The sequence below is a fragment of the Aphelocoma coerulescens genome, chromosome 13 (assembly GCF_041296385.1).
Source record: "Aphelocoma coerulescens isolate FSJ_1873_10779 chromosome 13, UR_Acoe_1.0, whole genome shotgun sequence".
Lineage (NCBI taxonomy): Eukaryota > Metazoa > Chordata > Aves > Passeriformes > Corvidae > Aphelocoma > Aphelocoma coerulescens.
Window position 1 is genome coordinate 17154351 of NC_091027.1, and position 20103 is coordinate 17174453.

General features: G+C 55.1%; 3 protein-coding genes across 3 annotated transcripts in view; all 3 read left to right on the forward strand.

The window, feature by feature from the left end:
* Positions 1–20103, forward strand: part of LOC138118390 (protocadherin gamma-B5-like) — a 105149-nt gene that overhangs the window by 11839 nt on the left and 73207 nt on the right. The window lies entirely within an intron of this gene.
* On the forward strand, positions 1368–3915 carry LOC138118339 (protocadherin gamma-A10-like). Its single transcript, XM_069029278.1, has 2 exons — positions 1368–3815; positions 3907–3915. Exons 1-2 carry the CDS (start codon positions 1368–1370, stop codon positions 3913–3915), a joined length of 2457 nt encoding a protein of 818 aa, XP_068885379.1.
* On the forward strand, positions 7427–11561 carry LOC138118340 (protocadherin gamma-B5-like). Its single transcript, XM_069029279.1, has 2 exons — positions 7427–10063; positions 11433–11561. Exons 1-2 carry the CDS (start codon positions 7592–7594, stop codon positions 11559–11561), a joined length of 2601 nt encoding a protein of 866 aa, XP_068885380.1. The 5' UTR covers positions 7427–7591.

Consider the following 20103-nt stretch of genomic DNA (forward strand, 5'->3'; position numbering starts at 1 on the left):
AAATATTGTAGTATCAAAGGAAATTTGCGTGTAGCTCCCTGAATAGATAATTTATACTTCTGCCTTATGGCTCACATCTTTTAAGGAAAAGGTGCCATAGAAATGTTTACACCACCTGGACAGAATAATTTAGCATTTCAAAAGTAAAAAGAAACGAAGAAAGAAAAAAACCAAAAAATCAACCATAAACCTTAAACAAAGTAAACAAAGAAACAAAGAAACAAACAAAAAAAACACCATACACAAACCGACTCCAAATCCTTGTGTTGTGAATTTCAAAGCATCCTTTTAGTATTTTATTCCTCTTTCCTTATCGTATACCTGACAACTTTTCTTTAAGTTATGTTTTGGTATTTTGTTTTCTTTTGGGTTTTTTAGTGTTCTGAAATTACCCCCCAAGCGAGAATGCATGGACTTGTTCACGTAGGAGGTCTTTTCTGGCATTACTGATTTTATTATTTTATGGCTCATTGCTCTCTGCTTCTGAGTTACTCTACATAGGAGAACTAGGCGTAAGCGCAGCCCCTAGGGTGTAAAGCTCTAAGGAACACGTCTGAAGTGGTGCCTGGAGAATGGGGAGAAGTCAGGGTGGTCAGAGCAACCTCAGATGTGCAGCTTCAATAGAAGAAGGTCCAAAATTTTAGGGTGGTCCCTGTACTGCGGAATGCAGGAAGAGAGCATTTCGACTATTCCTAAGTATTTCAGATCATACATGGCACTGTTTTAACCACGGAATGGCTGAGGAAAAAATCCTTGAAGGTCTAAAAAGCTGTGCAGTTGCAGGAAGGAGATTGTGCTTCGGAGTCTAATGAAATAATATTAGTAATACTCTGCATGCCATATTCGAAGAACATTATATTTTATCAGTTTTAGGAAAAATTTTCCAGTGCTGTAGGAATACCACAACCTCAGAAGGCGTATTAATTGTGTCTAGTGATCAGCTGGGTGATCAAAGAAGAGATCGGCTGTAGAAAAGCCGAGGCGGGAGGTTCCCGATGGGTGGGACCGCACGTCTCCGAGAGTACTGTCCCATTCCCGCGAGCTTCCCGTGGGCAAAGCAGGGCGGGCATTGCTCGGCAGCGCTCGGTGCCTGCAGTGCGGGCAGGAGGCTGCGGGCGCCGCTGTTGACCGAGAAGAGCGAGAGGAAGCTCGGAGCTCTGCAGCCCCGCCCGCTGCAGACCGGATCGCTCAGTAGATCGCTGGATTCCGGGCTGGGCGGGCAGGCATTCTGCGATCATCCCCGTTCTGAGGAGCAGTGCTGCTCAGAGGTGCAGGGGGCGGCGGTGGCGGCGGGGAGCGGAGAGGCGGGTACGGAGCCGGAGCGGGAGTGAGAAACTCATCAGCAGGCGGCGGCGGCGGCGGCGGAGATGTGCGCGGCGGGGAGGCTCTGGGGCCGGCGGCAGCGAGCTCTGCTCTGGGCCGTCCTGCTGGCAGCGTGGGAGGCGGCGTGGGGGCAGCTGCGCTACTCGGTGCCCGAGGAGATGCCCAAGGGCTCGTTCGTGGGCGACGTGGCCAAGGACCTGGGGCTGCAGCTGCCGGAGATCAGTGATCGCGGCGTTCGCATTATTGAAAGAGGTAGGACTCAGTATTTCGCTCTGCACGGGAAGACGGGACATTTAGTGACAGCAGAGAGGATCGACAGAGAGCAGCTGTGCCGGCTGGTGGAGAAATGCGTGCTGCGCTGTGAGCTGATAGTGGAGGGAGAAATGAAGTTTTATGAAATAGAAGTGGAGATCACGGACATTAATGACAACTCCCCGAGCTTCAAAGAAATCGAACGAGAGCAGAGGATCTACGAGATGACAGCCCCGGGGTCGCGGTTTCCCCTGCCAGTCGCTCACGATCCAGACTCGGGCAGGAATTCCCTGCAGAGCTATGACCTCAGGGGCGACGAGCACTTCTCGCTGGCCGTGCAGGCGGGCCCCGGCGGCGAGCAGAATCCCGAGCTGGTGCTGGCGAAGGCGCTGGACCGGGAGGAGGCGGCGTTTCACGAGCTGGTGCTGAGGGCGAGCGACGGCGGCGATCCGGCACGGACGGGCACGGCTCGGATCCGAGTGACGGTGCTGGACGCGAACGACAACGCGCCCGTGTTCAGCCAGGCGGAGTACACGGTGCGTGTGCCCGAGGACGTGCCCGTGGGCTCCGTCCTTGTGACCGTCACGGCCACGGATGCCGACGATGGTGCAAACGGGCACGTGAAATACAATTTCCATAGAATTTCAGACCGGGCTTCGGGACTTTTTCACCTGCAATCAGACACAGGAGAAATAACACTTAGAGACTATTTGGACTTCGAGGAAATGTCCTTGCATGAACTGGAGGTGCAGGCACGTGACGGCGGGGACCTTTCTGACAAAACAAAAGTCACGATCACCGTCACAGACGTCAACGACAACGCGCCAGAATTAACAGTGTCATCATCTCTAAGTGAAATCTCTGAGGATGCCGCGTCGGGGACGACTGTGGCCCTCCTACATGTGCAGGACCGCGACTCGGGGGCCAACGGCGCCGTGCGCTGCTCGCTTGACGGGGACGTCCCGTTCCGACTGCAGAGCTCCCACGGCAGCTACTACAGCGTGGTGACAGCGAGAGAGCTGGACCGGGAGCAGGTGTCGGAGTACAACGTGACGGTGCGGGCGGCCGACGGCGGGTCGCCGGCGCTGCAGAGCAGCGCGGTGCTGGCGCTGCGGGTGCTGGACGTGAACGACAACGCGCCGGTGTTCGCGCAGGAGCGCTACAGCGCGCGGCTGGCGGAGAACAACGCGGCGGGCGCGCTGGTGCTGACGGTGCGCGCGACGGACGCGGACTGGGGGCAGAACGCGCGCGTGCGGTACCGGCTGTCGGAGGGGCGGGTGCGGGGCGCGCCGCTGTCGTCGTACGTGTCGGTGCAGGCGGAGACGGGCGCGCTGTACGCGCTGCGCTCCTTCGACTACGAGGAGGTGCGCGAGCTGGAGCTGTGGGTGCGTGCGGAGGACGGCGGCGCGCCGGCGCTGAGCAGCAACGTGTCGGTGCGGCTGCTGATCGTGGACGAGAACGACAACGCGCCGCAGGTGCTGTACCCGCCCGCGGCTCCGCCCGTGGCGTCGGGCGGGGGCTGGTCGGGCGTGGAGCTGGCGCCGCGCTCGTCGGAGCCCGGCGCGCTGGTGGCCAAGGTGGTGGCGGTGGACGCGGACGCGGGGCAGAACGCGTGGCTGTCCTACGAGCTGGCCAAGGCGACGGAGCCGGGGCTGTTCCGCGTGGGGCTGCACAGCGGCGAGGTGCGCACGGCGCGCTTCCCGCTGGCCCGCGACGCGGCGCGGCAGAGCCTGGTGGTGGTGGTGAAGGACCACGGGCGGCCGGCGCTGTCGGCCACGGCCACGCTGAGCGTGGTGCTGGCCGAGAGCGTGGCCGAGCTGCTGGCCGAGCTGGGCAGCGCGGCCGAGGCGGCGGCGCCGGGCGAGCCGGCCGGCAGCCTGACGCGCTGGCTCGTGCTGGCCGTGGCCGCCGTGTCCTGCCTGTTCGTCGCCTTCCTGCTGCTGCTGCTGGCGCTGCGCCTGCGCCGCTGGCGCCGCGAGCAGCTGCTGGCGGCCGACAGCGGCGTCTTGCGCGGCGTGCCGGTCTCGCACTTCGTGGGCATCGACGGCGTGCGCGCCTTCCTGCAGTCCTACTCGCACGAGGTGTCGCTCACGGCCGACTCGCGCAAGAGCCAGCTGCGCTTCTCGGGCGCCAGCTGCTGCGACACCCTGCCGGCCCGGCCGCCGCCCGACGAGCCCGCGCCGCTGCTCGGGGAGGAGGATATTGCTGGCGCACTCCCCTCGGATCCCACCCCTCCCTCGGTGAGTTTCTCTGGCACGATTGTCTCCTTGATGCTTTCCCCTGATGCCTTTCTGCCCTTTCTCCGTCATATTCTGTTACTTGTATTGGTAGGTTTGCTAAAAAAAGGTGAACTTTCGCTTAGGGATGCGCTGTGTTCTGATGCTTCTTGCGGCGGGGAGGTGGACGTGGGGTGCGTGCAGAGCCTTAAACTTCTGGGTGCGGTAGGTGAAAGGAGGCTGCTCCTGGATGGCAGATTTTAGCCTGGTGCTTTCCTTTCTTATCAGGTGCCAGGTCGTTTGTCTTTGTTTTTCCTGATTTGATATTGGTTCTCCTGTTAGCTTCTTCTGAATGGACGGATTAAGTTAATAAGTTATTAGGAAATAACCGTTAAGCTATTGGTAGGATGAGTTTCTTCCCAAAAACACGAGTTTACTTGCGTGCGGTTCTTAGGTGTTTTTACTTCACTTTTCTTCTTTCGTTCTGTTCTCAGCCTTTATGTTTCTCCATGATAATGCGAGTTAGCAAGGAAATTCCTTTGCATTTGTCTGTGCTGTCATCTTTGGGTCCCATGTAGAGGAATGGTCCAGGCAGCAACTGGCCCTTGACAATGTCTATCTGTTTGCCATTAAGAGCAAAGAAAATCCTGAAGGTTATTATCTAGATGGCTTTCCTGATGCATGGTGATTCCTGTGAATGGCTATTATTGAACACAGATACACGCTTTACATCAAGGTTTGAGAATCATCTCTTCCAGTTTGGCTCTGTGCTGTAATAGGATGATTGTGTCTTTGAGCAGATACTTTGACAACTGGGCTTTTATCAGAGCTACATATCGGTTGTGCACTTGAGAACACCCTATATTTCTGATAAGGAGAGAAATGTCTTTGCATTCAGCCATGTTTTGATCTTTCTTCTCTGTAAGAGAACTTGTGCGTGCATGAGATTTCTTTCAAAGGTGTCTTTCTGCAAAGACAGCTTTCTGTTTGTGTGATGTTTGGGCAGGGTGAGTGTAAAATTTGGTCTGGTATAATTTGGAATGTCTAAAAGATGCAAAGATGATGGGAAATTTCAGGTTTTCTTATTTGTTATTTGAGGGAAACAATCATGGTTCTGCGTCCAAGTAGATTGCACAGTAGCTATGGTCCTTGGTGTGAGCTCCTGTGTAAGTGTCCTGTGGACCTTTCACTAATGAGATGCCCTTCTGTGTACCTGCTACAGTTCACATCATCTGAAATGTCAGGGGTTTGAACCTTGTAGAGAAATGCACCTCTCCTTTCTACATGGCCTGATCATGGTGCATGTTAGAGATATTTTGTCTAGGCCACTGGCATTTTGATTCCATGTACTTGCCAGTTATGGGGTTAAAAAACTCAATGGAAGTTGTGAAGAGTCAGGGAGGAGAGTCCTGGGAGCTGTGTGTGAAGGCCAGTGGAAGGGCACCAGAGATGTAATTTGGTCCTTTCGTTGCTCGGTGCCCATCTGCAATATCACACCATGTTAGTTTTTTTTCTTAATTGTGTTTTTGTATGTTATTCTGTTATTTTTAACTAATAGCTTAGTTATGGTCCCATGGCAAATGCCACACCTGGAAATTTGGGAGGTGCTAACTGTGTACTTATTACCTACTAAATACGTTAAATATGTGCTTAGTCTGCCTAATCATCTGGAAGAGTAAGTTATGATTCCTCCTTTCTGCAGGTAGTAACTTCTTCCCTCACTTGTTCTCATAGGAAACACTTGCATAGATATTAATGGAAAAAATCCTCTTGCTTGTCATGTACACATGGCAAGAAGTCAAATATTATCCATGGTAAAGAGAGGTTGTCTGTGGACTTCCTCTTTTGGTAGAGTCTCTCTGCCAAGTTGGAAGATTCATGATAGCCATGGGAGCTGTGACGTGTATGTGGAGGAGCTTGGGGGTGCTGTGTGTGAGGAGTACTGGTGATGAGGCATGTGCAGGGTTTGTTGCTGGCCTTCTCTAAATGAAAGTGTTTTATTTTTTGACATCACATGGTTTCGATTCAAATGGCCGAGGGGTAGGTACAGCACTTTTTGCATTAGAAGTGGCAGAGTCACGTACCTTCAAAAAAGCTCATGTGCTGAAGAGAGGTGATGTTGCCTTTGAGTTGAAACTTTGAAGACTGGGTCTTTGATTGATCTGCTTATCACTTATGCCCTTTACAACATTTTACATTTGTTCAAAGAAATGGTATGTGCAGGATAACCTCTGCATGCATCCTTGGATCATGAGGAGACTCATGTGCAACTCTTCTTTTAATGGTGTCTATCTGCAGAGTTTTCCTCTTGTGTGATATTTGGACAGGGCAAAGAGTTCTGTCTGTCCAGAGACAGGGTGAGTGGAAGAGGTCACTGTAGTATCATTTGAAACAGCTTTAAAAAATGAGAAAAAGTTTAATTTGTCCTAGTTATTAAAAGAGGCCTACAAATCTGCTTCCATGTATATTCCTGGTATGATTTTCCAAAGACATCGATATTGCATTATCCTCTCATGACACATGTTGCCAATTAAGAGAAAGTCGTAATGGTCATAATCTGCAAATGTTTGTTTATCACTCTGTTGTGTGTTAGTGTCACTTGCTCATGCTACAGCAGTTATGAGACAGGAGATGTGAGAATTCTGCTTCTTTTCAGAATGTTGTTCTGCAGACAAATGTTCTGTTATTTGTGTCATCGTAGTGCAACATCCTCCATGATAAGTTTTTCCAAATGATGAGAATGTCAGAAGGGAATCTGCCAGGTCGATACAGTTGGTGATAAGGTCAGAGGACCCCAGCATTTTACTCCTGATGGAGTACAATGCAATTTGAGCAGCTTCTGGTTAAAAAGATTTAGCTATGAAAAGTCATTGCAGCTGACCCGTACATTTCTGTAGGTTTCTAACTCAGGCATTGCTAGTTGTCATAAGCTACCTTCTGTTGTCCGATCTTTTGTGGAACATCACATCTCTTACAATTGTTCGACTGCAGGTGCAGTTCCCATAAACACCTAAGATATTTGGAGCTGTAAAGAGGAAGGTTTGCCTAGGTCTGTGTGTGCTCACCAAGCCAAACGTCTAGAGTAAAACTGCAAAACCACCTCCTAAGGTAGACCACAAAGTGCTACCCATGGAACAATGGAGAACTCATTGATTTGTGAACGTCTATTAAAACTCAGGCCTCTTTTTGGTTCTATGAAATCTCGAAGTGGCTTTGCAATTTCCGATTTCAGCCCTTATGGTACAGACATGCAAGAGATGGAAATTTTGTGGCTGATAAAAGAGCAAATCTTATTCTCCTATCTTAGCATACACCAATAAACCTTTGCTTTAGTTTGACTTACGTGTCAGATTAAATAGTGACAAGTAAATGAACACCAAGCAAGTGCTTCTGCGCTCGCTGTTTGCAATCGAGGAGAGACCCCAGCTCCGGCGCAGCCCCTGAGCCCCGCGGAAAGCCGGGCCCCCTTGAGCGCGGCCATCCGGCGGCTGCAGTGGCGTGGCGGCGCCTCCGGGTGCCGCTGTTGGCCGCCAAGGAGCGGTGCTGGAGCCGCCGCCGCCGCCGCGTCCTGCCCCCGCAGGCTGCTCGCTCGCCCGGCGCCGGCCAGAGCGGCAGCGGCACGGGCAGCAGCGGCGGCGGCGGCGGCGAGAGACGGCGCTGGGCGGGGAGCAGCGGCGTCCGAGGCGGGCAGAGCGGGCTCGCTGCGCTGCGGCGGCCCGTGCGCTGTGTGGCGAGAGCGGCTGGAAGGGAGGCAGGGCAGCGGCAGGAGGCAGGAGCGCGGCGAGCGGCGGCGAGCGAGAATGGCGGTGAGGCGGCGGCAGAGGCGCGCTGCGGGCTGTGGGCGAGCGCTGCTGCCCGCGCTGCTGCTGTGCCTGTGGGGCCGGGCGGCGGCGGAGCGGCTCCGCTACTCCATCGCCGAGGAGCTGGGCAGAGGCTCGCTCGTGGGGCCGCTGGCGCGGGACCTGGGGCTCAGCGCGGACGAGCTGCCGGCGCGCAAGCTGCAGGTGGCGTCTGCCGGCAAAAAGCAGCTGAAATACTTCTCGGTGAATGAGGAAAACGGGAACCTGTACGTGAACGAGAGGCTGGACCGGGAGGAGATGTGCGGCGAGTCGGCGTCCTGCTCTGTCAGCTTCGAGGTGCTGGTGCACAACCCGCTGAACGTTTTCCACGTTGAGGTGGCCATTGAGGATGTGAACGACAACTCCCCAGCCTTCAGCAAAGATGCTCTGGAGCTCGAGATCGGTGAATGGACGCTTCCCGGTGCTCGCTTTCCCCTGGAAATGGCCCGAGATGCGGACGTGGGCAGCAACTCGCTGCTGACTTACCAGCTCACCAGCAACCCGTCCTTCTCTCTGGCCATGAAAGAGAGGCCAGGTGGAAAGAAACAGCCGGAATTAGTGCTTGAGAAAGAGCTGGACCGAGAGAAGCAGAGTTCTTTCGAGCTGGTGCTGACAGCTGTGGACAGCGGAGACCCCTCGAGGTCTGGGACTGTCCAGGTTCGGGTAAACGTGACGGACGCAAATGACAACCCGCCCGTGTTCAGCAAAGTTGTATACGAGGCGCGAGTGGCAGAGAATCCGCCGCCGGGGTCGCTGGTGCTGCGGGTGCGGGCGACGGATGCAGACGCAGGCTCCAATGGGCGGGTCTTTTACTCCTTTGGCAACGTCCCGGAGGCTGTCAGGGTGTTGTTCACTGTCGACAGCGAGAGCGGCGAGATCAGGACGGCGGGTCCCCTCGATTTCGAGGAGAAGCCCACATACATTTTCGGCTTGGAGGCAATGGACGGCGGCGGGCTGACTGATCACTGCGAAGTGCAGATAGACATCACCGACGAGAACGACAATGCCCCTGAGATCACCGTTCTGTCCCTCTCGAGCCCCGTGCCCGAGGACGCGCCGGTCGGCACCGTGGTGGCCGTGCTGAATGTAAACGACCCGGACTCCGGCGAGAACGGTCAGGTGTCGTGTGAGCTGTCGGGCGAGGCTCCTCTGTCCATCGTGGCGTCTTCGGGCGGCTCGTACAAGGTGGTGACGGCGAGCGCGCTGGACCGCGAGGAGGCGTCCGAGCACCGCGTGACGGTGGTGGCCCGGGACCGGGGCCGGCCGGCGCTGCGGAGCAGCACGGAGCTGGTGCTGGAGGTGTCGGACGTGAACGACAACGCGCCGGTGTTCGAGGAGGCGGCGTACAGCGCGTACGTGGCGGAGAACAACGCGGCGGGCGCGCTGGTGGTGCGCGTGCAGGCGCGGGACGCGGACGCGGGCGCCAACGGGCGCGTGAGCTACTGGCTGGCGGGCGGCAGCGCGGGCGCGGCGGGCGCGGCGGCGCTGGTGTCGGTGGAGGCGCGGAGCGGCGCGCTGTACGCGCAGCGCTCCTTGGACTACGAGCAGTGCCGCGAGTTCGCGGTGGCGGTGCGGGCGCAGGACGGCGGCTCGCCGGCGCGCAGCTCGACGGCCACGGTGCGCGTGTTCGTGCTGGACCGCAACGACAACGCGCCGAGGGTGCTGTGGCCGGCGGCGGGGGCGGGTGGCGCGGCGGCGGGAGGCGCGGCCCCGGCGGCGGCGGCGTTCGAGGTGGTTCCGCGCTCGGCCGAGGCCGGCTACCTGGTGGCCAAGGTGGTGGCGGTGGACGCGGACGCGGGGCGCAACGCGTGGCTGTCGTACGAGCTGGTGCAGGCGTCGGAGCCGGCGCTGTTCCGCGTGGGGCTGCACAGCGGCGAGGTGCGCACGGCGCGCGCCGTGTCCGAGAGGGACGCGGCCAAGCAGCGCGTGGTGGCCGTGGTGAAGGACCACGGGCAGCCGGCGCTGTCGGCCACGGCCACGCTGCACGTGGTGCTGGCCGAGAGCTTGCAGGAGGCGCTGCCGGAGCTGAGCGAGCGGGCGGCGGGCGCCGAGGCGCCGGCGGGCGAGCTGCAGTTCTACCTGGTGCTGGCGCTGGCGCTGCTGTCGGCGCTCTTGGTGCTGAGCGTGGCGCTGGCCGTGCTGGCGCGGCTGCGGCGGGCCGGGCCGCCCGCCGTGCTGCGCTGCCTGGGCGCGCAGCGCTTCTCGGTGGCCGGCGCCGCCTTCCCGGCCGACTTCTGCGAGGGCACCTTGCCCTACTCCTACAACCTGTGCGTGGCGGCGCCGGCGCGCGCCGTGCCCGAGGCCGCTTGGCCGCCGCCGCCGGTGCCCATCCTGTCTGCGGAGGAGCTTCTGGGCGGGGATTCCTGCGAGAAGCCGAGCCCGAGCGGCAGCGTCGTCGCGGAAGAGCCGCCCGCCGTTGCCGACGCGCCGCAGGTCTGTAAAACCCGCCTACTTTTTTTTCCTGAGCCTTTGCTAAGCGCGTGAGGCACTCTGTCCCTGGATTTCTCTTCCCTTTTGGGACGGCTTGTACCGGTCTGTGTTTCAACGAAGCCCTGAAAGAATCCTGTCCCGTGTGTCTTAACAGCCGGTGGTGCGAACGGGCACTTCTGGTCTCAGCAGCTGTCACCTGTAGGCTCCGTGAAATGTCTCTTATCTTTCAGCTTCTGGTGCATAAAATCTTAGAGGAGTGGTGATGCTCTGAGTTACATTTTCCTGTCCTTCATTTTCCTCTCAGCGGAGGTAGATTTAGACGGCAGCTTTTTCCTCATGACATGTTGAGGTTTAGCTGAAGAACTTTGTTTTCTAAACTAGTCTGAAATGCTGAGGGTTTCTACTGATGAAGGAAGATTTTCGGTGTGTAGGACGAGATGCTCGAAGTTTCAGATTCTTGTTTCCTGACTTCACTTTCTAGATTCGTGCCTGGGTAACAGCTCTAGAAAAAGCCGGGTTTATTTACTGCTCTTTTGGTGTTGCAGTGCAAAGGAAACGTACATGTGGATCACTGAATAAAGAAGTGACAGACATTTCCTTCATAATGAATTCTTCTCCTCTTTCCCGTGTGCCCTCATTCTTTTGAGGGAAATAGCTGTGCAAATTGCAGGTTTCAGTGAACAAATTAAATAAGCCTGGAAAAGTCCGTGTCACTGCCTGCCTCATTAGTTGTCAGATGTGTGGGGGAGGGTTTTCCCTTCAGTTGTTCTGTCCAAAATTATTGACATGTTTTTAGGTCCTTTTTGGGGGGCATCACGCACGTTCAGATTCAGTGGGAAAATTTCGTCTACAAAGCTTGGGTTATCTGAAATGTTAGGAATTGCTTAAGTGTCAAGCATATCCTTACTCCATAAAATAAGATATACTAAATTTACATGATGGGCTCAGCAAAACGGAGTGAATATTTCTCCTTCCTGATGCATCCTTCCCAAAGCGAAGTACTGGGGCTTGGGTGGATGCAGAGTAATACTCCATTTGTTAATGGTGGTTGTCTACGGTACTTCAGAGGGAACATGCGAATGCTTCCCTAAAAAAAGTTCAGCTGTGTGCGATCCCATGCTTTGCTGGAAGGCGGCTGCAGAAATGACAGCTTTAGTCCAGCTGGACTGGACACTGCATCACCGTAAGGACTTTGCCGACTGCGAAAGTTGCCCGTGGGCAAGGTAGGGCGGGCATTGCTCGGCAGCGCTCGGTGCCTGCAGTGCGGGCAGGAGGCTGCGGGCGCCGCTGTTGACCGAGAAGAGCGAGAGGAAGCTCGGAGCGCTGCAGCCCCGCCCGCTGCGGACCCGCTCGATCGGTTGCTCCCTGTCAGGCTCGGCGGCGGGCGGTCTGCGAGCGTCCCCGCGGTGCGGAGCAGTGCGGCAACCAGACGGAAGGACCGGCGGCAGCAGCCGGGAGCTCTGAGCCGGGATCTGAGTTAAACAGGGAGACGGACCGGTAGTCGGAGGCGGGGAAAAGACGGCGGTGGTGAGGTGCCGCGGCGGAGATGTGCGCGGCGGGGAGGCGCTGGGGCCGGCGGCAGCGAGCTCTGCTCTGGGCCGTCCTGCTGGCAGCGTGGGAGGCGGCGTGGGGGCAGCTGCGCTACTCGGTGCCCGAGGAGATGCCCAAGGGCTCGTTCGTGGGCGACGTGGCCAAGGACCTGGGGCTGCAGTTGCCGGAGATCAGCGATCGCGGCGTCCGCATTGTGTCTGAAGGTAGGACGCAGTATTTCGCTGTGCACGGGAAGACGGGACATTTAGTGACGGCGGAGAGGATCGACAGAGAGCAGCTGTGCGAGAGTGTGCAGCAATGCGTGCTGCGCTGTGAGCTGATAGTGGAGGGGGAAATGAAGGTTTACCGAATAGAAGTGGAAATCAGGGACATTAACGACAACGCCCCGAGCTTCCAGGAAATTGAGTTGGAAGAGAGAATGAGTGAGATGACAGCCCCGGGGTCGCGGTTTCCCCTGGCTGAGGCTCACGATCCAGACTCGGGCCGGAATTCCCTGAAGAGCTACGAGCTGAGCGGCGACGAGCACTTCTCGCTGGCCGTGCAGGCGGGCCCCGGCGGCGATCAGCGTCCCGAGCTGGTGCTGGCGAAGGCGCTGGACCGGGAGGAGGCGGCGTTTCACGAGCTGGTGCTGAGGGCGATCGACGGCGGCGATCCGGCACGGACGGGCACGGCTCGGATCCGAGTGACAGTGCTGGACGCGAATGACAACGCGCCCGTGTTCAGCCAGGCGGAGTACACGGTGCGTGTGCCCGAGGACGTGCCCGTGGGCTCCGTCCTTGTGACTGTCACGGCCACAGATGCCGATGAGGGGCTGTACGGGCACGTGAAATATTCGTTAAAGAAAATAACAGAGAAAGGATCGAAAATGCTCCATTTGGACTCTGAGACTGGAGAGATCATGCTAATACAGGGCCTGGACTTCGAGGAAGGAGACCTGTACGAGCTGGAGATACAGGGACGAGATGGCGGCGGCCTTTTCGACACTGCCAAAGTCGTGATCGCCGTGACAGACATAAACGATAATGCACCCGAAATTTCGTTGCGATCAACGCTAAGTGAGATCTCTGAGGATGCACCGTCGGGAACAGTGATTGCCCTGCTGCATGTGCATGATCGGGACTCGGCGGCGAATGGCGAGGTGCGCTGCTCCCTCGACAGCGGTGTCCCGTTCCGGCTGGAGAAGTCCTTTGAGGATTACTACAGCGTGGTGACAGCGAGAGAGCTGGACCGGGAGCAGGTGTCGGAGTACAACGTGACGGTGCGGGCGGCCGACGGCGGGTCGCCGGCGCTGCAGAGCAGCGCGGTGCTGGCGCTGCGGGTGCTGGACGTGAACGACAACGCGCCGGTGTTCGCGCAGGAGCGCTACAGCGCGCGGCTGGCGGAGAACAACGCGGCGGGCGCGCTGGTGCTGACGGTGCGCGCGACGGACGCGGACTGGGGGCAGAACGCGCGCGTGCGGTACCGGCTGTGGGAGGGGCGGGTGCGGGGCGCGCCGCTGTCGTCGTACGTGTCGGTGCAGGCGGAGACGGGCGCGCTGTACGCGCTGCGCTCCTTCGACTACGAGGAGGTGCGCGAGCTGGAGCTGTGGGCGCGTGCGGAGGACGGCGGCGCGCCGGCGCTGAGCAGCAACGTGTCGGTGCGGCTGCTGATCGTGGACGAGAACGACAACGCGCCGCAGGTGCTGTACCCGCCCGCGGCTCCGCCCGCGGCGTCGGGCGGGGGCTGGTCGGGCGTGGAGCTGGCGCCGCGCTCGTCGGAGCCCGGCGCGCTGGTGGCCAAGGTGGTGGCGGTGGACGCGGACGCGGGGCAGAACGCGTGGCTGTCCTACGAGCTGGCCAAGGCGACGGAGCCGGGGCTGTTCCGCGTGGGGCTGCACAGCGGCGAGGTGCGCACGGCGCGCTTCCCGCTGGCCCGCGACGCGGCGCGGCAGAGCCTGGTGGTGCTGGTGAAGGACCACGGGCGGCCGGCGCTGTCGGCCACGGCCACGCTGAGCGTGGTGCTGGCCGAGAGCGTGGCCGAGCTGCTGGCCGAGCTGGGCAGCGCGGCCGAGGCGGCGGCGCCGGGCGAGCCGGCCGGCAGCCTGACGCGCTGGCTCGTGCTGGCCGTGGCCGCCGTGTCCTGCCTGTTCGTCGCCTTCCTGCTGCTGCTGCTGGCGCTGCGCCTGCGCCGCTGGCGCCGCGAGCAGCTGCTGGCGGCCGACAGCGGCGTCTTGCGCGGCGTGCCGGTCTCGCACTTCGTGGGCATCGACGGCGTGCGCGCCTTCCTGCAGTCCTACTCGCACGAGGTGTCGCTCACGGCCGACTCGCGCAAGAGCCAGCTGCGCTTCTCGGGCGGCAGCTGCTGCGACACCCTGCCGGCCCGACCGCCGCCCGACGAGCCCGCGCCGCTGCTCGGGCAGGAGGACCCTGCCGGCGCTCGTCCCGCGGACCCAGCCGCTCTCCCGGTGAGTTCCTCAATCCAGACTGCCTCCGCGACTCTTCCCTCTTCTGCTGTTCTATTCTTTCTCCCCCTGTTCTCTGTCCTGTGTAGGTAGGTTTGCTGACAAGGATATTAGAGCTTCGTTCTTTTACGTGCTGTGTTCTGGTGCCTCTTGCTGCGGGTTGGTGGAGGAGGGGTCCGAGTTCAGCCTTCCAGTTGCTTGAGGAGGCGGGTGTAGTGTGGCCGATAGTGGCTCGAAGTTCGTGCGTGGCTTTGTGGTTCAGCACGAACTGGTTTCTGTGCCCTGATAGGTGTAATACCCGTGTTTCTTTCAGTATCAGTTCTTTTGAACGGATTTGTTATGTTTTTAGCAAAGTGTAGTTTTTGTTCTTTGCTGGTTCAGGTGTCTTCCCAGCCTCACATGTGCTTGATTGAGTTGAGATTCTCTATATTGCCATCTCGACAGCTGTGTGTGTAGCTTTCCTGCTCATCGTTTGTTCTCTTCTCAGCATTTATTTGTCTCTATGATACATGATGGGGGTCAGTAGGAAATATCTTTGCATTCATCTGTGCCAGGAATTCCTTTGCGTTCATCCAATGCTGAAGAAGAAGACAAGGCCTCTTACAGTGACTTGCTTTGGGCTGTTCCTTCTTGGCTGCCGTGAGGAAGATGTGGGGTCTCTGCTTAGCCTTAAAAGTTGACAGGTGAGGCAGGAGAAGGGAGGCTGATCTTGGCTGGACGTCCGTTCCTTGTGTTTTTATCCATCATCATTTCGTTTCTCCTTTTGTCCTCTGAGTAGACATAATTCCTGTCAGCGTTACACATTCTCAACGGATGTGTTACATTATATGCAAATGGAATTAATATTGTTTGCAGGGTCAGGTGTTTTCCAGACAGCACATGCGCAGGATCAGGTCGAGATTCTTTTGAAACCGCGCTTCATGGCCCTGTGTGTAACACCCCTGGACATTGATCCTGTTCTTCTCAGCCTTTCTGTGTCTCCATGATAATGCAGAGATCATAGAAATATTTTATAATTTGTCCACTCCTTGATCTTTGTGGTTCTGATGAAGGAATAACCCGGGAAACGTGTTTCCTTGGTGATGTGTATCTGCTGGCTATGAATGTGAAAGAAAAACCGTGAATGTTGTGGCTGTTTTGGCAAGTCTTTAGTTACTGCCTGTAAAGGGATGCTGGAAGAAATGGCAGAGGTAGCTGAAGGTCTTGGTTAGATGGTGGTGCATATTGAAGAGAAATTGTAACAACGTGATTTTAGTCTTTCCTCAAAGATTTTTGGCTAGAGGATGTGTTAAGCAATCTGATTTCAGAGCACGGGGAGGTTCTTCATGTGTATTTGCAGGTTGCAGTGATGATTGAACCAATCACTTAATTAGAGACTTATGGCTAATGTCACCATATGTCCTTTGGGAAGAGGAATCTGTGTATTCATTCCTTCCTTCAGACGGGAATTATGTACTTATCATGAGTGACATTATCTAGAAGAGTAAGTTGTGATCCCTACTTTTCTGTGGGTGTTAAGTTCGTGCCTCCCTCATTGTTATGATCTGAAGTTTGGCCTTTGTATCAGGTAATGTGTGGAGGATTAGATCTATTACATTTATTTGACTGTCCCGCACATGCTTTTATTTGTCACAGCAATAAAGACTTTCGGAGGTGTGTTTCCTTAGGATGTCACCAGCAGAAATGCTCTTACATGTCACATGCACGTGCACGTGGTGTGAAATCAAATATTATCCCCCCTAAAGAGAAGTTGTCTGTGCAAATTCTCTATAGGTGTAGTCCATCTGCAAATGGTGAGGATCGGAATGAGAATTATGTGAAGTGTGAAGGCTTTGAGGAGAATCGTGGAGTTTGTGTATGTGAGAAATTCTGGTGGAGACAAGGCGTGTGTTTTGTTGATTCCCAACATTTACTGATAATCTTGTGAAAATGAGTCCAAAGATGTCTTAATTTTGACATCACACTTCTCAGAATCCGACTGAGCAAGCTGGGTTCATCAGTCTACTTTCCTATTGCAAGATATTTCCTATGAATGGCAGTTATTGAGCATTCATGTAAACTTCAAAGTTTGAGAATCATGTCTCTGCCAAGTTAGCCATGTGCTGAAGTAGGATGATGGTTTCTTTGAGCTGATACTGTGATGACTGGGTTATTTTCATTGCTTATGTGCTTGAGAGTATTTTGTTTTTCTTAGCAATGTACATTTCCAACAGGCATTGGTGTTGTGATCGTTCTCACATAACGAGAAGTTGTGTGTGCTGCTTTTCTTTCAGTGGTGTCTGACTGCAAAGGTAACTTCCTTTCACAGAATTCACAGAATGTCTGGGTTGGAAGAGACCTTCAAGATCATCAGGTCCAACCCATGCCCTGGCACCTCAACTAGATCATGGCACCAAGTGCCATGTCCAGTCTTTTTTTAAACACATCCAGGGATGATGATTCCACCACCTCCCCAGGCAGTCCATTCCAGCACTTTATCACCCTTTCTGTAGGAACCTTTTTCCTAATATCCAACCTATATTTCCCTTGACACAGCTTGAGACTGTGCCCTCTCATTCTGTCAGTTGCCGCCTGGTGAAAGAGGTCAACCCCCACCTGACTACAGCCACCCTTCAGGGAGTTGTAGAGAGCGATAAGGTCACCTCTGACTCTCCTTTTCTCCAGGCTAAACAACCCCAGCTCCCTCAGGCGTTCCTCACAGGGCTTGTGTTCCAAGCCCTTCACCAGCCTCGTTGCCGCTCTCTGAACGCCTCCAAGCACCTCAATGTCCTTCCTGAACTGAGGGGCCCAGAACTGGACACAGCACTCGACGTGCGGCCTCACCAGTGCCCAGTACAGGGGAAGAATGCCCTCCCTGCTTCTGTTGGCCACACTATTCCTGATACAGGCCAGGTGCCATTGGCCTTCTTGACCACCTTGGCACACTGCTGGCTCATGTTCAGCTGGCTGTCGACCAGCACCCCCAGGTCCCTTTCTGCCTGGGCACTGTTCAGCCACACCATCCCCAGCCTGTAACGCTGCAGGGGATTTTTGTGGCCAAAATGCAGTACCCGGCACTTGGACTTATTCAACTTCATCTTGCTGGACTCTGCCCATCCATCCAACCGTCCCAAGTCTCTCTGCAGAGCCCTCCTACTTTCCATCAGATCCACACATGCTCCCAGCTTAGTGTCGTCTGCAAATTTACTAATGAAGGACTCAATTCCCTCATCCGTGTCGTCAATAAAAATACTGAACAGAACTGGCCCCAGCACAGACCCCTGAGGGACACCACTGGTCACTGGTCACCAGCTGGATGCAGCTCCGTTCACCAGCACTCTCTGGGCCCGGCCATCCAGCCGGTTCTTGACCCAGCAGAGTGCTCCTGTCCAAGCCACGTGCTGCCAGCTTTTCCAGGAGTTTACTGTGGGAGACTGTGTCAAAGGCCTTGCTGAAGCCCAAATAGACAACATCCACAGCCCTTCCCACATCCACCAGGTGGGTCACCTGGTCTTAAATGGAGATCAGGTTGGTCAAACACGACCTACCCCTCCTAAACCCACGCGGGCTGGCTCTGACACCCTGGCCGTCCTGGAAATTCTGTGTGATGACACTCAGTACAAGCTGTTCCATTACCTTACCGGGTACTGAGGCCAGGCTGACTGGCCTATAGTTACCAGGTTCCTCCTTCCTACCCTTTTTGTGAATGACACTGGCCAGCTTCCAGTCAGCTGGAACCTCACCAGTGAGCCAGGACTGTTGGGAAATGATACAGAGAGGCTTTGCAAGCTCATCTGCCAGCTCCCTCATCACCCTGGGGTGGATCTCATCTGGTCCCATAGATTTATGGATATCCCAGCAGTTCCCTGCCTGCCTCCTCCTGGATAACAGGGGGACCATTCTGTCCGCTGACACCATCAACCAGCCCAAGAGGACAGTCCTGAGGAAAAGCCATCTTTCCACTAAAGACTGAGGCAAAGGAGGCGTTAAGCACTTCTGCCTTCTCCTCATCTGCAGATACTAAGTTCCCTCCCTCATCCAATAAAGAACAAAGGTTGGTCTTACCCTTCCTTTTACCATTAATATATTTGTAAGAACATTTTTTATTATCCTTTACAGAAGTCGCCATCTTAAGTTCAAGCTGAGCTTTGGCCTCCCTAAGTATTTTCCTACATGCTCTAGCAGCCCTCTTAAATACTTCCTGAGAGACCTGACCCTCCTTCCAAAGACAATACATCCTTTTTTTATTCCTAAGTTCCTCCAAAACCTCCTTGCCCATCCAAGGCTGGATGTTTACCTCGTCGACTCATCTTTCGGCACACAGGGACAGTCCGTTCCCGTGCCCTCGAGATCCCTGTTTTGAAGCATGTCCACCCTTCCTGAACTCCCGTGTTTTTAAGGGCTGCTTCCCAAGGAACTCTCTGAATAAGTCTCCTAAATAGGCCAAAGTCTGCCCTCCGGAAGTTCAGTGGAAGAGTCTTATTGATGCTCCTGTTGATGTCACCAATTATCAACAACTCCATTATTTCATGATCAGCTCCTGTTGATGTCACCAATTATCAACAACTCCATTATTTCATGATCACTCTGCCCCAAGAGGCCTCCAACCACCACATCTCCCACCAGCCCTTCTCTATTTGTGAACAACAAGTCTAACATAGTCCCTCCCCTGCTAAGCTCACCCACCAGTTGCGACAAAAAGTTGTTGTCCATACATTCTAAAAATTTCCTGGACTGCTTCTTATCTGCTGTATTAGGTTCCCAGCAGATGTCTGGCAGGTTGAAGCCACCTACAAGAACAAGGGCTGATGATCCTGAAACATTATCTAGTTGCTTATAAAATAAGAGCTCCACCTCTTCTTCCTGGTTGGGTGGACAGTAACAGACTCCCAGTAGGATGTCAGCCTTGTTGGGCTTCCCCTTAATTCTTACCCATAGGCATTCAACTTCATCAGTTTCAATACCTATGGCATCAAAAGCCTCCTTAATATAAAGGGCCACCCCTCCTCCTCTTCTCCCTTTCCTGTCTCTTCTGAAGAGCTTGTAACCATCCAGTGCAGTGCTCCAGCTATGTGAGTCATCCCACCACGTTTCAGTGATGGTGACTACATCATAGCTTCGCTGCATAAAATAGCTTCTTGTTGCATAATGTTTGTGTAGGGCGAAAAAATCTCTCTGTGCAGAGGCATAGGAGATGAAAAAGTTTGCTGTGGTTTAATTTGAAAAGTCCAAAAGATGTAAAGGTGGTGTAAAAGTTCATACTTAGAATGCAGAGCGAATAGGCTGAGAGATGGCATTTGAACCAGGAAAGTAGGTATGCCAAAGTGGTTTTGTTGGGTAAGTGGTTAGATTTCAAGTCTGCTGTCCAGGCCTGTGCCATTTCCCCCTGTAATCGTGGTTTCCCTTTTCTGAAAGATAATGACAGCCATCCAGCAATAATGCAGCATGTTGGGTGTGTAGAATGCTTTATAATTCCTGTGTGAAACATGTTTTATTTGGTTCAATGAAAGACTCAAAGTGGCTTTGAATTTACCCATTGTCAGCCCCTCAAATATGGAGATACCGAAGAATGAAATTACGTGAATCAGAAACAAAATAAGTGTTATTCAGCTATTTTAGCATAGAGCTATGACATTTCCTTTTGGCTGATGTCTTTCTCAGGTTAAATGTTATAAGATACCTGATAGAGTGGTAAAAAGCTCCCAAAGTCGTCCGTTTCTGTCATAATAGTTTATTGCTGCTATAGTTGTATCATGGTTTTATTAAGAGCAGATGAGTTCCTTTCCTTATTGCTCTGCCACGAATTCTTGTGTGTGAGGAGTCAGTGTGATTAAGGAGATGACCTAAAGGCGCCTGACAGAGCACCTCAGTTAAAAACGACCTTAGAGTAAAACCAAGCAAGTGCTTCTGCGCTTGCTGCTTCCAATCGAGGAGAGACCCCAGCTCCGGCGCAGCCCCTGAGCCCCGCGCAAAGCCGGGCCCCCTTGAGCGCGGCCATCGGGCGGCTGCAGTGGCGTGGCGGCGCCTCCGGGTGCCGCTGTTGGCCGCCAAGGAGCGGTGCTGGAGCCGCCGC

Coding starts and splice junctions, on each gene's coding strand:
- LOC138118339 (XM_069029278.1), top strand. CDS start 1,368: ATGTGCGCGGCGGGGAGGCTCTGGGGCCGGCGGCAGCGAGCTCTGCTC.
- LOC138118340 (XM_069029279.1), top strand. CDS start 7,592: ATGGCGGTGAGGCGGCGGCAGAGGCGCGCTGCGGGCTGTGGGCGAGCG. Junction 10,064..11,432: donor CCGTTGCCGACGCGCCGCAG/GTCTGTAAAACC, acceptor GCTCCCTGTCAG/GCTCGGCGGCGGGCGGTCTG.